At 40.1% G+C, this 17,092-nt stretch overlaps 1 protein-coding gene across 1 annotated transcript in view; it reads right to left on the bottom strand.

The window, feature by feature from the left end:
• The window catches only part of OGDHL (oxoglutarate dehydrogenase L), a 43,087-nt gene extending 31,570 nt beyond the window's left edge, over positions 1-11,517 (bottom strand). The window contains exons 1-3 of the mRNA XM_059851226.1: positions 11,287-11,517; positions 4,509-4,682; positions 1,276-1,378 (exon numbers count right to left, since the gene is read on the bottom strand). Of these exons, the coding sequence (XP_059707209.1) occupies positions 1,276-1,378; positions 4,509-4,682; positions 11,287-11,493 (484 nt within the window). The 5' untranslated portion in view covers positions 11,494-11,517. The remainder of the gene's footprint in view (positions 1-1,275; positions 1,379-4,508; positions 4,683-11,286) is intronic.
• Positions 11,518-17,092: the final 5,575 nt, after the last annotated feature.

Raw genomic sequence — 17,092 nt, 5'->3', positions numbered from 1 at the left:
GCTTCAGTGGATGCCTTCTCATCAGTCACAACAGCCTGTGTACTAAATTATCTGTAGAGTGTAAAGAAATGTGTACTGACATGCCAGTAGTCACCCATGCTCCAAATTAATTATATTTGCTCAATAAATGTCTCATGTGTTTTCTAGTAGGTACTTTTCTTTAATTAAAGCTGACAAACTTCAGAGAGAAGACCCAATTTGTGTAAGCACCTCTCTAGTCTTAGGCATCCACTTCCTTTATATGATCAGAACTGCTTCTTTCCCTACACCAGAAATAGAAAACAGAGCAGCAAAGAGTAGATATGCTTATAGTAAAATAAGGCAGAGAGTGTTTTATTTACTTCCTGCACTATGTTTTATGTCTGATCGAAAAAGCTTCCCTACACATCAAAGAAAAATTGATTCAGTGTCTTCATCAAGTAGAAAACCACATTTTAAACTAACCAGGTAGATTGAAGAGCAGAGAAAAATCAATCAGGTGTTTTTTTATTCAAGTAGAGAGAGGCAAAGAAATTGATCAGTGCCAATTTCTCAGACACAAGCCCTCCTAACTATGAGAACAACCTTTGCAAAAGCAGACCCTAGTGCACCCTCTTTTAGCAGTAAACTGAAGTTTAGAATAGAAGATATAATCACCCTTGGCTTATATCCACAGATAAAGAATTCTATGCTTTCCACGTTTTCTTCTGTTAACTTCAAAGACACTTCTTCAAGATATACATAAGGAGCAAGTATAGGACATTAGACTCCAAATTTGGTATGACATTTACCCTAAGTTCCTCTGTCCAGTGCTTTCTTTATTGCTTGCACCCTTCAGATGTCCCCAGTTCAAACAAGTATGAAGTGCAATGCTATAACAGAAATTAAGATCAATCTTATAGATTACTCTTATCAGAATGTACTGGTTAGTATTAATTTCTGGTGTGGATCAAAAAATATTTAGGGGGTTTATAGAGCATTTATAATAATCATTCATCAGAAGATGAATTCACAGGAACCTCACATGTGATCTCAGAGTAGCAATTCCTTCATCCTGAAATTTTAGCCTCCTTATAGATGCTCAAAGCCTCTATGTCATGAAATCAGCAAGCAGAAAAGGTAGAAGTATCCCTGAAATGTGGCATCCCTGTCCATAGAGGGGAGTTGGAACTGGGTGATTTTTAAGGTCTCTTCCAACTCAAGCCTTTCTATGAATCTGTGCAATATCTATGAAATCACCTCAGTACAGGGATACACAAATGAGCATTTCAATAAGAAGGCACACAGCTTACACACCAAGTTTATCAATTGTGGTGATAAGGTCAGATGGAATAAAGGAATCCAAATCTGCATCCAGAATTCCAAGGGGATCTAGCTGAGCCACATGATGGCCACGGATCTGAAAAAGGAGGAAAGAGGAGCAAAATGAAATCATGCTAAAAGTCAGACAAAGGGAAAAGGTTAGTGATATCTCTCCATAATATCAGCCATTAAGCTGAACAAGCAAACACCACTAATGTGATGACAGGGTTACATACTCTCAAGTTTTCCCATAAGAACAAAAAATAAGCATTATATCACTGATTACATATATACCTCTATCAAAAATTACACACTACAACATAATCTTCATTATGTTGTCTGACACACAATTTAACTGAGATTACACTGGAATTTTAGAGAAGAAGACTACTAGTGAGTACACTCTCAGCCTCTGATTAAAATTAAGTAACTATGACGAGCCTAACAGATCTTACCACTTGCCAATTCAGTCATTTTGTATTTTTGCCTGAATCTTCCTTTCTGCACCTGCATTATAATAAAATACAGAATTGCTGTCTTAAAACGGATTGGTGCTGAAGTAATTTATATGGGAAGTGAAGGGATCACTCTTCCTGAGCTCTGCTCAAAATCAGATAGAATCTGGCAGCATCTATTTTCATTCATGAAATTTCAGAAATCTGATCTGATAGAATTCATATTCTAGACACTGAAGAACACAAATGAAGTGAGGAATTTAGCCAGCTTTCAACGATCAGTGTGACTGGTGCTAATGCATGCCACAAGTGCTATAAACCAGTGAATTATCATATAATATTGCTACAGAAGAAATAACTAATTGATCCCAGAGAGTCACAAATATAAAACCATTTTTAATATGCCTCTTATGTGTGACTCTCATATACCAAATTAACTCATTAAAAGGTTTGTATAGATGAATATATTAATAATTTCTCCATATAATTTTTCTTTTTGACAACAAATTTGCATCCCGTGGGTAGAATTTCATTCACACTACTAGTATCCTAATTGTCCCTGAAAAAAACCAAAATTATAAAGTGCAACATTAACAGTGAAGTACATCATACAGTAATAGAATATGATTACAGTGTGGTTCATCAAGAAGGGTGTAAAAACACTGTTCAATTATTGTATATTTGAGGGAGAGTTTATAACAAAATGGTTTCCAGTCATAAGAAACCAGAAATATGGCATCTTTTTTGGAACTACCAGCCCTGTAATCTCAGCCTGAGTTTAGTGATTCTTTGTGTCTCATGAATCACCAGTAATGAAACTCTGACAGGCCAAATGATGCCCATAGCAACATCTGTGCCATCTGACTGTTTACAGCAGCACTAAGTTTATCTGACTGGAACAAAGCAAACAATTCTATCTCAAACATCATCAACAGGAAAGAATTCACCTGCCTAAGTTACATCTGGTCTTCGGCATTAACAGGAAGAGGAAGAAGATCAGCAGGAAAGCCAAAACCCAGAAAGGCAGAGCAGTAAACGCTGTGCCATATTTTTCCAGGAGCAGTTTGGTCTTTCACTAAAAGACAGTATTTCCCTCAATATCAAGGCATTTTTACTAAGTCCTACTACTTTCACTGCATACAGAAAACAATAACTGCAAAAATCAGAGATCAACTTTGTGAAAATACATACATAGAAAATTTTAATTGATTGCCATATGACTAAATACAAGTACAGAGTACCAGAAACTAGACTTTGATTTCTCTGGCCTTGCTTTTGTTAAGTACACACATCCCACTGAAAATCCTTCTTTCAGTGTGCCCAGTGCTGTTTGAACAAGCAATAGATTAACTGCCTTCTCAAAGTCCAGCTCAACAGACCACAAAGCAGTTTACCACAAAACCATAAAAACACCGACAGGTTTGAGAAATGAAAATTCTGTATCCTTCTCCATTTCATTTCATTATCAGGCAAAGGAAGGTCACAAATTATCATACCCCTTCAGCACTGAATTTAGAGGGTACTAAATACCTTTTAAAAAGCAGACAGTTGCCTTAGGCAATCCTCTGCGACTGTTTGTTGGAGACACATGGGTGCCTGCCATTTCTACAGACATTTCTGTTCCATCACTTGGGAACAAAATGGCAATCCCTGAACTATTTTCAAGTAAATTGTGTCAAAGCAGCCTAATGTTCTCCAATTTTCTCTAATACTTCCCCAAATTTTACTGCAAAATTGGTTATTTTCTGCGTATCTATTTCTAAACAAATTTCATATATTCTTTATATTCACAAACATTTCTACTCTTTTACAACAACCCTCCAACTCAATGGTGACAATGTGATGTGTACAAAAAAGGTCTTTTAAGAAGTTCCTCCTCTACTCCTTTCATGACACCAAACAGGATTTAAAATACTTAGGACAGGGAGGAACAGATCTGCTTAAATCAAACTTTAGGAAACTTCTTGGAAAGTTACTTATTTAAAAATACTTGTGGAATATTTTGCTAAACACAGATCTAGGGGTTTTTTACATCATTTGTAAGCCTTTTATTGAAACTAGGATAGTAAATACAAGTCTAAACAAAAATATTTAAACTTGTTTTTCATTTGGAAAACATCTAACAAAACCCATTGTCCTATTTCCAAATTCCTCCTTCTTTTAGACGAAAATAATGAAATTAGACTTAATTTCTTAATTTAATAAAAGGGTTAAAAATCAGAGTGTAAAACAAAATCAATTTTGATGAACAGCTCTCTAAAAGAATCCATCAAAGTTAACCCAAACTCAGCACTGTCAGCCTCCCAAAATTCACTTTCTGGTTAATTCATCATTTCTCCTCTCTCTTTTTACCTATAATCCTGCTCAAATCAGGAATCTCAAGATTCACCTTAGATGTATGATAAGGCAAGTGCATTCCATCATTTCCTAAAGAATGACAGTAACATTCAGAACTTCAGTAGAAGAGTTCCCAGAGGTGAAGACAGACTTTCATAAACCGTTGTCTCCATAAAGTCCTTTTGGGCTAAATCAGATGACCAGCATCAGGTCTGTGGGTAATCTGAATTATGAGTTTGCAAACCAGACAATCACCTCAGTCTGAATCCAACACTTCCATGTTCAGACACTGTGCTGGAAAGAAAAGCTGTCTAGTTCAAGGCCTTTTGGATCTGAAGCAAGACAGTAGTTAAGACCAGAATACAATGAGAACATAAAAAGGAAGGGTGTTTTCAGAGAAGAGGCTTTCCCACCCCTACCCCAAAATGCACTTACTTGGTATGCCCTTATCAAGGACTGCACAGCGAGGTGGTCTTCAACAACCTTCTCAGCCGCGGCTGGTGTGGGGGCCAGGCCGTGGCTCTGCAGGAACGATCCCTTTCCTTCCTGCTGAACTGGCAGATGGGCTGCTTGGCCAGCGGCAGCACTCCGGAAAAACACATCCCAGGACTGGACACATGCACAGAGAAGAGAAATATTTATAACCTCAAACAAAAGTCTCATCCAAAGCAGCTCATTCTAACTGCCAATGGTACCTCACTGCATTACAGTGGTAAACTCTATTCACAGACAGCAAAAAAAAGAGAACTGCTATGTCCCAGTCTCAGTAGAACTGTGTGTTTTATTTACACAGAACACTTTTCCTCTCATTTCTTACACCAAGCTTGCTCAGCAGAAAACTCTGCAGCACACAGGACCGTAAAGCATCTTCATATATTATCCAATCACACAGCTCTTTTTAATTGTGCTATTTATTCAGGCAGCCAAGAAGGGGTACAATATAATGCTGTTGGTAAAGAGCTATCGAGCCTATAAAACAAAGAACCTTAATAAACTAAATCCATTCCTTTAATGATACTTGTAGAATTTATGGTACTTCAAGACACTCACTGATTATATTAAATCAGAATCAGTCCTTAAGAGCTTTTCTTGAAGAAACTTTAAAAGCAATTAAAGCTTTTTTGAGTGAGATTTGTTCTAGGATCCTTTCCTCACCAGCTTAGGTTACCTTACCATGAAAGAAATTATGGGCCTGGTTTCAGGTACAAGTCATAATTTTAGAAAAGTCCTTATCTCAGAAACTGAATCACAACAAACAAGAGATCCTTTTATTTCCTTCTGTGCTGCTTCACACAAGCTGCTTCATTCACATAAGCCCCAATCTTGTTTTCCTGAACTGTCTTCATTCTGATAAGGTGGTCACTCTGCCAGGTGAGAATAGTATCAGAGAGCAGCACTAACAGAGAGCAGCAGATTGGGACAAAACATGTGAGACACCTATACTCAGCAAAGAAGGAAGTCTGTGTAAAACACTTCCCTCAGCTGGCTAACTTCAGAAAACAAAAAGGAAGCTATTTAAAAACTTACATATCTTTGTGACTGGAATAGAAGAACTGCAAGAGATAAATTTCTGCAAGGCTGCTAGCCTTGCAGATATCCATTACATTTCAAAGAACCAAGTGCCAGAAAAAAGAAAAAGTAGTCCAAAGCAATTCTTTTTAAAAGATTACTTAATATATGCATTACAGAACCCACAAAAGAATCAAAATAACATAATACAAGCATGGCATGACAGAAGAATATTTACAAAATCCTTTTTGCTTTCATTAACAAAAAGTCATCATACTGAAATTTCTAAAAGCTTTAAGGCATTCAGAAACACCACAAGAGGGGCAGCATAAAGGACCTAACATCACCCAACCTTCCAAGCTCAAGTTGTGGAAGTGGGGGGATTCATTGAACCTCTGCATGGGAACCTCACCATTAGTATGAGGCCTCTGCTCAAGAAACATTGTTTTATTGCACCCTTCTTACTTTTTTATTCATAAAAAGCTGCATCAATACAAATACAGTAAACTTAATTTATCCCCCTGCTCTTACATAGGCTTATCTAAACATAGCCTGACTTTTATATGCCCTGACAAATTAAGGCAGACAGATCATATGTGGTGGCCAGTTCCAGACACACTGATGAAGAATTCATTCCTCCTCCCTTCTCCTATTTATGCCTGTTTCCTATATTCTTCTTACCTTGACATCTTGGCAGCCACACTGAGATTAGAAGCCTGAATTTATATCCTATAAGTGGTCTACAACAGCCTATTAGAATCCCAGGTATTTCACCTGGGATTCTCTCTATACACCTTCTTGGCCTGTGTTAAGAACAGTATTGTTATTCCATGCCTACACAGCACCCAGTCTGAGAGTCTGGAGACTCCTGACAGTGAAAAACAATCAAAATCCCTTTTCTGACTACTAAAGCTACTTAGACTGGAGAAATTATTTGGGCAATACACAGTAACAAATTATCATTACATATTAAATTAGGAAATTCCTAACATACACTTGGATCCACGACATCTCTACATTCATAGTTTTAATAAATGCTTATGTTAAGGCTTCTTCCTTACTTTTTCTAAGACTATGATACATACACAATGATGATAATAACATAACTAAGATAATATTTAAAAAAAAGGTTTTTGAGTAAAACCTTTCATTTAAATGTAAAAGTTATCACAGCACAGTCCCACAAACTACTGAATGTGTTTTTAGACAAGTGCACTGCTGAGAGAGTTGTTAACAAACTCCAAAAAGACTTGCCCAACAAGTGATCTGTTTAAGGAGAATCAGTATAGGGCTCTTTCTTCATGCAAACTTACAAATATAAAGAAAATGTTTCCATCTGAAGATGCAGCCAGGTGAGACAGAATGGATCCAGACTACTTTTTCCTATCACATTTTTGAACTTATTGATTTGTTGGACAGGCTTGACATTTAATCAGAGGGGAGGGAAAATACATCATTTGGCTACAGAAAATTAGTTTTTACTAGATACACATCCATCAAAGCCTCTACAAATTTCTATAGTGTCTTTCAAGATTGATACCAGATTATAGTCTTCAAGTTCTGTGTATCAATGTCAGTCTTTGGCAATAGCATTTGCCATGTGACTGAACAGATAGAAGACCAGCTTGCTCTCACTGCAAACCTGTAGCTTCTCAAGTAAATTAGTAAAGTTCGTCAAGAAAGTGGTAGAGGAGATTTATAATACAGAAATACATTCACAAAAGAAAAAATACTATAGTGATAGATGATACATTTTCTTTCCTTCTGCCAGCAAATCTGTATTGTAGTTAACCATTATTTTCTCAAGTAATATAACACAATTCAAGTGATTCAGTGGCAACATTTTATTGTCATATAATAAACAGCGTTGCAATTAGAATAACAAGTAACATATGCTTTATCTTGATGGTTTGGGTTTTTTCCCAGTGCCATCACAATATTCATCAACTATAGTGAGAACAGTACAGCCTTAGAAGACACACACTGAGCACCATTACATCATTTAAAAAAGAAAATGAATAAAATTAAGTCAAAGGAAAACAATCCCCCAATTCTTTTCCTAGTTCATAAACCAAGGTGATTACACACTCACGGCAGAGCAGCTGCACACAGGATAACATGGCAGGCATTATGTACTCCATAGCAAACCATGCAGTTTTGTAATTAATCTTGTGATAGTAATAACTGAGCCTTGTCAAGTTTCTCTCTTATGATCTATGGCCCTGACACCGAGCTACAAGGAGAAATAATGATGCCTTTTTCAGAGCACACGTCATTTTATTCTGATTGTTGTTTTGGCCACTCTGATGGTAGGAAATTCAAAAAGCAAGGAAAAGCAGGAAATCATCTGAAATGGATTTGTACAAAGAATAAAAACTCTTATACATATATAAAATATATATGCATATTCCTTGATACATAACCATTATATATATAGAGAGAAGGAAGAAAATCTTAGAAACACTTTGGACGGTGACTGACATACTTCAAACAGCTCTAAATAAGCATACATGGGAAGAAATGCCCAGTCAAATCTTCTGAGAGAGAAATCAGTTCAGGAGCCCTGATTAATTGGAGTTTCTAAGTACAAGTGAATAGAGTAGGACTTTTAAAGCCCAGGAAAAAGCACGTTTTTTCATCTAATCAATGAGGAGGCAGATCCCCACTGAAAAAGGGTTACCTAAGAAGAAACATGAGGACAAATAAAGTATAAAAAGGAAAATGAGGAAAGAGAATACGATGTCTAAATGCACAAGCTGGATCTCTAAATCATGCTGGACATACCAAATAAAACAACAAAAATGAGTGGCCTGCAGAGAGCCAAATCATTAACAAAACCATAATCAACCATAATCAAAACCACGTGATGTCTCTTGACATTATTTTCCAACACTTCCTCTCCTTTCCATACCTGAATGACAAATGCACAACTTCACAGTCAAAATCACAGCACAAATTTTTCTGTATTTTTAAGAAAACAGGGTGATTTCAATCTTTAACTTTTCAAACTTGTTTTATGAAAGCTCAAATTGAACAATTTCTGTCTAAAAAAATCTTGGGAAGGTACTTGCAGCTTTCAGCCAATGAAATGAGATGGTTTTCAAGAAACTAAAAATTAATTTTGCTGATGAAACAAAGTAAAATTAATTGGCATTCTTCTCCTTCTCCCCTTTTCTCACTGTGAAAAGGCTGTGAAAAAACTAATAATTTAGGCAAGAGTAGCTGTAATCCATTATTTCCATCCATCATATTCTTTCAAGGCTCATAAATCAGGGACACAGTGAATTTACTTCAGTTTGTTATTGTCACAAGTTTATTAAACACAGTTAACCTAGGAAAGAATTCACACAGTTTTATAATCATGATGGTTTGGGCTGGGGTATTTATTTCACAGTAACTGGTTTGGATTTCAAAAGGGGGTTGGCAATATAGAGAAATTTTTGTCATTGCTGAGCAGAGCTTACACAGTGTCAGGGCCTTTCTGCTCCTCATCCCACAAGTGAGGGGGCTGCGGGTGCACAAGGATTGGGAGGGACACAGCCAGGACAACTGACTTCAACTGATATCCTTCAAAGGAATATTCCCTCAAAGGGATATTCCAAATCATATCATGCTCAGCATGGGGAAAGAAGAAGGAAGATGGGACATTCAGAGTGATAGTGTTTGTCTTCCCAAGTCACTATTACATGTTCTGGAGCCCTGCTATCCTGGGGATGGCTGAACACCTGCCTGCCCATGGGAATTGGTGAATGAATTCCTTGTTTTGTTCTGCTTTGCTTGTGCATGCAGCTTTTGCTTCCCTATTAAACTGTCCTTATCTCCATCCACAAGTTTTCGCACTTCTACCCCGCTAATTATTTCCCCCATTCATGCATGTGTGTGAAAGAGAAAGCACAAGTGGCCGTGTGGTTGCCAGATGAAGTTAAACCATGACAAAAATGCATCTTGAATCATCTGGGATCCACTCCCTAGGCCACACCCTGAATTCCTCAGTCAACTCATTTATTGCTTGCTGTTCAACCCACAACCCGCATCATCTCAAGAGGATCCATGTCTGACTGCGCCTGAACTGCCAGATGAGCTGGATGGCCTTTCGGCAGGATTTTTAGCATTTCTGCCTACCCCGAGCAGGTGCGCATCTCCCGGCTGCCTTGCTTCAGCACCCTGGCCAGCTCCGGGCGGAGCGCTAAAGCGCTGCAGCCCCGCTCCCGGCTGCGGCGGGCTCTGCACTCCCCTGCCCGCTCGAGGGGGAAGTTCCCACCCACAGAGACGCCTGCTGGGCTTCCCAGCAGCAAAATGCACTCCACTGCAAAGGGGCTGAACCCGGAATTTCATTGATCTAAAAGGAAAGAAGTTAACCAGAAGCCAATATAACGTAAATACAATAAAAAACAAGAAGTCACCTTGAAGTCACCACACACTACTTAAACATGAGTTCATCCCTTCAGTATCCCAGTATAAAAGAGTTGGTATCGATCTACAGCCTTGACACACCATGAGGGCTTTGCAGAAATTCAGTGCACCCACACAACATGCTATTCCACCCCACACTGGTGGAGCTCAGCTGGCAGCTACAGGACAAGGGCTCAAAGTCAGATGAGAAAGAGCTATTCCTGGAGAAGGTTTCTCCATCCCAAGTTCAGGTGTAACATAGAAGACCTCGGGTCAATCTGCTATGTGAATAACAGTCAATCTTCAGGGTTGGCACTGCATATGTCATCTTTCAACAAGACTAAGTTCATACACAACATCCAAAGAAAAAAAAAAAAAAACCAGCTACAAACCACCCTTTTTGGTTTCCTTTTTAGTTTCTGCCCTCGGCATGCGTCACTTCCTCACACACTAGACAGATTATCAGATTTAGAACAACAACTTCTAAGTGACATTTTGATATACGTGCCTTGAGAATAAGGGAACAGACAACCAATCTGGTAAACATTTTGGGCACAATTCTCATTACTTTCTGGAAAATGACTTGTCTGTCATAGAATTGATTGGACTTCTCATCAACTTCTTAAGTTACTATACATGTATCACCATAACAGAGCCCTCTTTGTCAGCAGAAAGCTTGCTAAAAGATAAGCCTATGTATTTTGTCCACAAGAAAGGATTTGGGTAATAGAGTTTTTAGAAAAGCAAACAAATGTCTATTGCCTGGAGAGAGAAGGAAAGATGCAAAACAAAATACTTTTCAAGATACTTCAGAAGAATATTCTGACAATTTCAGATTCAGTTTTAAGGTTACAACTTCCATAGTTTAATCCAAAGACAACTGAACATTTGTCTTCTTCAGGCAGCTTAGAAGTACCAACATCAACACATTATTTAAATATATTCTCTGATACAGCCTTACTATAAACCAAAAAATTAAATATATTTTATTCTTGGGTCTTCTTCTGGATGCAATGAATTATTAAACTGACTGTTTGACCAGCATTCCCATGGAGGAATAAAGTTTCAGAGCAGCTGTCTATTTCTGGTCTGTACTTATCCTTCTTTCTGCTCTGCTCACCATGCCTGTGCCTCTCCTGTACTTTCATAGTTGCAATACCACATCTTACACCAATCAATAGGTGGGAAATTAATTTCATATTTTTCATTTCACATAACACCTTTTCCTGAAATTTTAATAAAAAACAAGTGAAAAAGCAAAAGAAACCTATTCCACTTTTAACCCAGCATTACAGTCAAGTTTTAGACTTACCTTATGTACGCTTTTAGGGTTTTCAAGCCATGCACAGTACATTTCCTCCACGTAATTGGAATTACTCCCACTCAGGAATGGCTCTGAGGTTCCTGATGAAACATACCGTTGGCCGTGTAAAAATGCCCTTCTGGCTATATCCTGAGTTTCCAGAAGTTTAAAGCCATGCCTCTTCAGCGTAGCTGCAAACAACTTCAGATGACTCATGTTTGTTTATTAGCCAGACAATCCAAGTCTATTAATAAAATAAAACCAAACTTAATCAGAAAAAGAGCCAATGAATTGTAGACACATTTCAGCTTCACAGCAGAAACTGAGGTTTCTGGCTACAGTGCCCTAATACAACACTCAGGCCTAGGCATGAAGCTCCCTTCAGAGCTAGAGCCACAGCAGTGGAGTGGCTGCTGCTGGCTGTCCCCACACAGCTCCTGCAGCTGGTAACACCACCCTGCTCCCTGAAGCAATCACCATTTGTACCGCCAGCCCCCCGGCCCAGCTCCCTGGAACAAATGGGGCTGCTAATCACTGACCTCTCCAGAGCTCCTGGCAACCCCAACTGCTTTCCCTCTGTTTGGAAAGCTGTGGGCTGGGGTCAGCAAATAGCATCAGCCACAGGTGCTGTGGAAAACAAAGAGCTGCTACCTCAAATTTCTGCCACAAGGAATGGAGCTGACCAAATAATTAAAAGTGCTAGTTAAGCGTTCATATTGACGTTAGCCTTCAACCAGTGAAACACTGAGAAAAGGCTCACTGTAATTTGTTTTCTTAACTGGCAACATTTATCTCATGCTTCCAATGATCTCTTACGAGCTTTGTAACAAGGACAGCAGATTCCATGCAATTTTGAATTGAGAAATTCAATTTTCCAATTCAATTTCGCACAATAAGGGTTGAGTCTTCTGAATGCTGAACACCATCAGCTCCAGTGCTAGCAAAGAGAATCAGGGCTCACCTTCAAAATAAAAAAAGAACAAATGCATCTTGAAATTAGTCCCAAAATAATACAATCTTAATACTGAAATTGCTAAAACTGCAAAGAAAGAGCAATAGTGTGAAAAGAAATTATTAATTTTGTCTTCATTTTTTAAGTATTTAAAAAGCTACAGTATCATGAAGGATAAGGTATTAATTTAGAAGACGTAAAATTCAGATTTAACTCCAAAGTGTCTCTCGTTTGTTTAGCTGTCCATCTGAAGAAATTATGTATTTTGTCCAAGGTAAAACCCAAGGTCTTTTGTTGTTTGGTGTGACTGAACAATTACTAAAAACAAAAGTCATGAGCTGCCAAATGAACTTCAAGTTTTTTTAAAAAAACAACACTGTTATTTTGAGTAATAGAAAAAAAATTAAATGTTACCTATTACATGTTAAGATTTCTTTACCTCTAATTCAAAAAACAGGTACTATAAAAAATCTTCATAAACATTTCTGAATTTAAACCCTATTAAATCATTTTCTCACTATTTCTCCTCTTACAGCATCTTTTCAAAAAACAAAACACATGGTTATAAAATGCCTAATTTTTTAAGGATAGGAATAGCTATATTTTTCATGATCCAATTAAAAAGTTAATATTAATCTTAAAAAAAAAAAAAGGCTCCTACTAAATAAAGCAGTATTACTGCTTGTTCTTCTCTGGAATCACATTTTTAGCTCAACATCTATTTTAAAAGCTGATGACTAGATCCTCTTCATAGCCACCACCTTTACCTATCATCCCAGCAGTGAACTGTCCTTGATCATACCAGAAAGCCTTGTCTACTCTTTCAAGGCTTCTGCAGCCTTTTCACTCTCACCCACCAGCAGACCTGAGCTGTAGCTCCTAAGAGCAGCAGCCATCATCCACTTACTGGATGCTCTAAACAGGCACTTGCCCACATTTTCCATGTGCCCAGACACGTGGAAATTGTTCCTCCAAGGCAGCAACACTGAAACTAGCACCCAGTCCTCATTTAAACCTATGAGCTCCTCAAAACCATGCACTCTTCTCTCTCCACCTGGCATTTGCAGCAAACTGGCAACAGCTGGGCTGATTCCCTACCCATCACTGTTATTTCCTACTTGCTTACACTCCCTTGCCATTTCCCATTTCACAGATTCAAAGCTTGTTATAACACCTGTGTCAACACCCATCTCTGACCAGGGCTCCTGGGCAACTGGAGGAACAGGAACATCAGCACCATTTTGGAAGCAGATTAAGTCTGCAAGAGCTCAGTGACTGCAAGAGCACTGACAGAAATCATATACTGACTGCACACATAATTCTCTGTAAGATTTAACAGCAAGCATTCATGATGTCATTTTGCAAAAGTGGGTGAGACTTCAACATGTTATAACAGTAAGGACAAAGAGGTCACCACGATACTTACAATTTCATGTCTGTGCCTAGTCTCATAGAAATTATTATTATTATTATATTATTATTATTATTATTATTATTATTATTATTATTATTATTACTATTATTACACCTAACTTACTGCATACAAATTTCACCCTCTGCCACAAAACCTTTGCACACATACACTTACTCCTAAAGGATTACCTATTCTCACTTAAAGTACTTTGTAAAGACTTAGAGTAAAGAAAGAGAAGATCATTTTTCCCAGTTTATCATACTGCAACAACAAGCTTCTTAAGCACAGGTAATTTTACATTTTTTCTTCATCATATTTCCGCCTGAAGAATGTGTAGTTATTTCTTCTAGAAGTTAGTAAAGAACACATAATAAGAAAAATTTGTTGGGGAGATTAGAAAATGGGTGTAAATGACATAATATATAACAACAAAAAAAGAGCTTATAAGTGGTACCAGTCACTTCCTTCTGGCTCCATTTAAATTTCAAAACAGGGTCCGAGCTGTACTTCAAGCAGTAACTACTGAATATGCAATCTATAAAAGCACACAGGAGCAAAGTCATTCCAGCCAGATTTCAGTTACAGATTAATATGACTCAAAAGCCCTGACTTCTTCCTAGTTTCTCCTTCTGCACACATCACTCTTCAGCACAAATGTCAGCTGTCAGCAGCTAAACAAACCAGAGACCACCAGCGTGATCACAGACCATCCCAGCCCACTCAGCCTTGAGACTGTCAGTCAGAAATCAGCACCCAGGACAGCGCACAGGAGCCGGGAGGAGTTAGACCTGTTCCACTCCGGTGTTTCCCAAACCAACCCTGAAATGAAAACAGGGATTGGAAAGGGATCAAGCTGAGCTAAGAGCAATCTAAAGAATGGCATTAATTAAATCTCTACCAGAGGTCAAAAATAAGAAAGAAGCAGTGAACCACAAGAACAACCTGATATTTAATGCACCACAGCACCCTCAAAATAGTGGAACCAAAGCCCTGAGTAGCTGAAAATTCCTGCAGCTGTTCTGCCTCAAACAACGACCTAGCTTTCACCTTGGCACTTCCACCTCTAGAAGTGTCCTAATGTCACAGACAGTCTTGGGAATTATTCTACCCAGGTTTCTAGAGGGTCACAGAAGCATGTGGAAAACAGACAGCAGACACTTCTGATAATAAAGTTTTCATCCAGCTCTTTTCAGAATCACTTTCAGTATAAATACACTGCACATATGAATTAATATCCTCCTGGTATTGTCAGTGCCATTACTGAGTTTCTTAATCCATGTGAAGACCTGCTGCTAATGTTCTTTTTGCTCTGCAGAAGTGGTGGTTAAAAAATCTGTTCCATATTTCATAAAAATATCTCTTCATCCACTGCCATGGTAATTTCCCACAATATTCCCCACATAGCTTACTCTTAAAGTTCTTGTTAAGACTGAGTAATTCAAATAAAACAAGCCTGACATTGAAAAAAAAAATGGATGAACATGATAAAGTTGATCACAGATAATTTAAATTACAGATACAGGGAATATCTTTCTTAAATAAGGCTACTTCAGGGATACCTCCTGCACTACATGTTTCACTACATGCACTACATTTCACTACATTTCACTACATGTGCACGCATGCACTACATGTTTCTTTTCCTCCTGCACAGATATGCCGTGCTGTATGGAGAATCCTAACTCTCCACACAGAAAGTTGACCTGCAGGAGGTTTTCCAGCGGCGCATTCGCCCCAAGGCGCCCAAGGCGGGAGTCCCGGGCACTGGAGGCGTCTCGGTGCAATAAAACTTAACGGATTTATTACCCTGCCCTGAAAAACGCCTTCAGCGGGTACCACAGGGCTGACACCACCACAGATTCCAGGCTACCAAGAGAGCAGAGGGGAGGATCTGGGAGGGTCGGATTCGCTCTCCGGCCCCTCCCCTCAAGGCCAGGACGCGGCGTCCCGGTCACCCTGGTCACCGGGGGCCGGAGCCTGCCGGGCTGTCAAGGCGCTCCCGGCTGCGACGGGGCTGAGGCATCATCGGAGCCCGGGCCAGGACGGGCCGCCCCGCTCACCCCACGCTCCGGGGCCCGGCCCGGCCTGCGGCGCGACCCCCTCAGCCGCACGGCAAGAGGCCCCGCCGCGCCGGGGGCCTGCGCGGGGGACGGGCCCTGCACCGCGGCCGGGCCCGGCCTGGCTCTGCCGCCCCCCGCCCCTCACCGGCGCGGACAGACCTGCGGGGGCGCGGAAGCTCCAGCGCATCCGCAGAGCGCGGCAGGGAGGGCGCGGAGGGAAGGGAGGGAGCGCCGGGAGCGGCGGGGCGGGGACCGCACCTGCATCACGTGAGGCGCGCTGAGGTCACGGCGGGGCGGGGCCGCGGGCGCTGCACCGGCACCACCGCCCCGGGACACACTCGGGACACACCCCGGGACACGGAACACACCCCGGGACACACCCGGGACACGAGACACACCCCAGGACAGGGGACACAGGACACACCCCGGACACGCCCCCGCTCCTCGGGGAACGCCTCGGGACTTCCCCACGCCCACCGGACACGCCCCCCGGCTCCCTCACAACCCCCCCGGCCCCCTCACAGCCCCCCGGCGCCTCGGCGGAGTCGGTGGGCACAGAACGCGTTTGATGCTCCCGCCTCTCAGCCCTCACCAAACGGGTAAACACCGGCGAGAGCACGGCACCGGTGAGCATCTGCGCCAGGGAACGCCTAAGGAATGCCGTCCGAGGGACAAGCTCCTCGTATCGCTCCTGTGCAGGAGAAGTTTGGCGGGAAGAAAATGGGAAGTTTGACAAGGGACATACAAGTGTCCCAAGGACACACACGTTTGCTCTCCAAAATTTGTACATAAAGTAGACTGAACGTAGTAGACCTTGACAAAATGATGGTATCTGACCTATATGACCAAATATAAAATGCCAGACAATACAATTTCAAGTGTTCTTTTGCTAGTAGAATTCTCATTTGCAACTTTCATGTTTTCTTTTCTCCCGGTTGCCTTCAAATTACATGTCTGTCCATTTTCTCTCATAAATCAAAAATGACGTATTTTTTTATTTATCTGCTCTTAAGTTATAACCAAGATCAAGTGCCTGTATATATATGCAAAATTGGTACTTCAGATAACTATTGACAGCATCACATACATTCCAATGTTTGTTAACTTTCTGGGTAAGTAATAAGATTGATGGGAAAACTGGACGTATGTTAAAAGGAAGGAAGAAAGAGCTATAATTTGTTTTGTGCTAAGGATAAAGTGAAAAAATGAGTTTATCAAGGTTAGATGGGCAAAAATGGAAAGGAAAAACCTTAGGAACACAACAGGCTTTATCTGGAGTTTTGTCACCTAATGGTCACTCAGATTTTATTGAGGCTTACTGGTTGATACAGTTGTTGATTAGAGTAAAATTAATTTCTTCAAGATGAAAAAACCCTTAATGCTCACGTA

Source organism: Haemorhous mexicanus, chromosome 7 (assembly GCF_027477595.1).
Source record: "Haemorhous mexicanus isolate bHaeMex1 chromosome 7, bHaeMex1.pri, whole genome shotgun sequence".
NCBI classification, from domain to species: domain Eukaryota; kingdom Metazoa; phylum Chordata; class Aves; order Passeriformes; family Fringillidae; genus Haemorhous; species Haemorhous mexicanus.
This window is presented reverse-complemented; position numbering and strand designations above follow the sequence as displayed.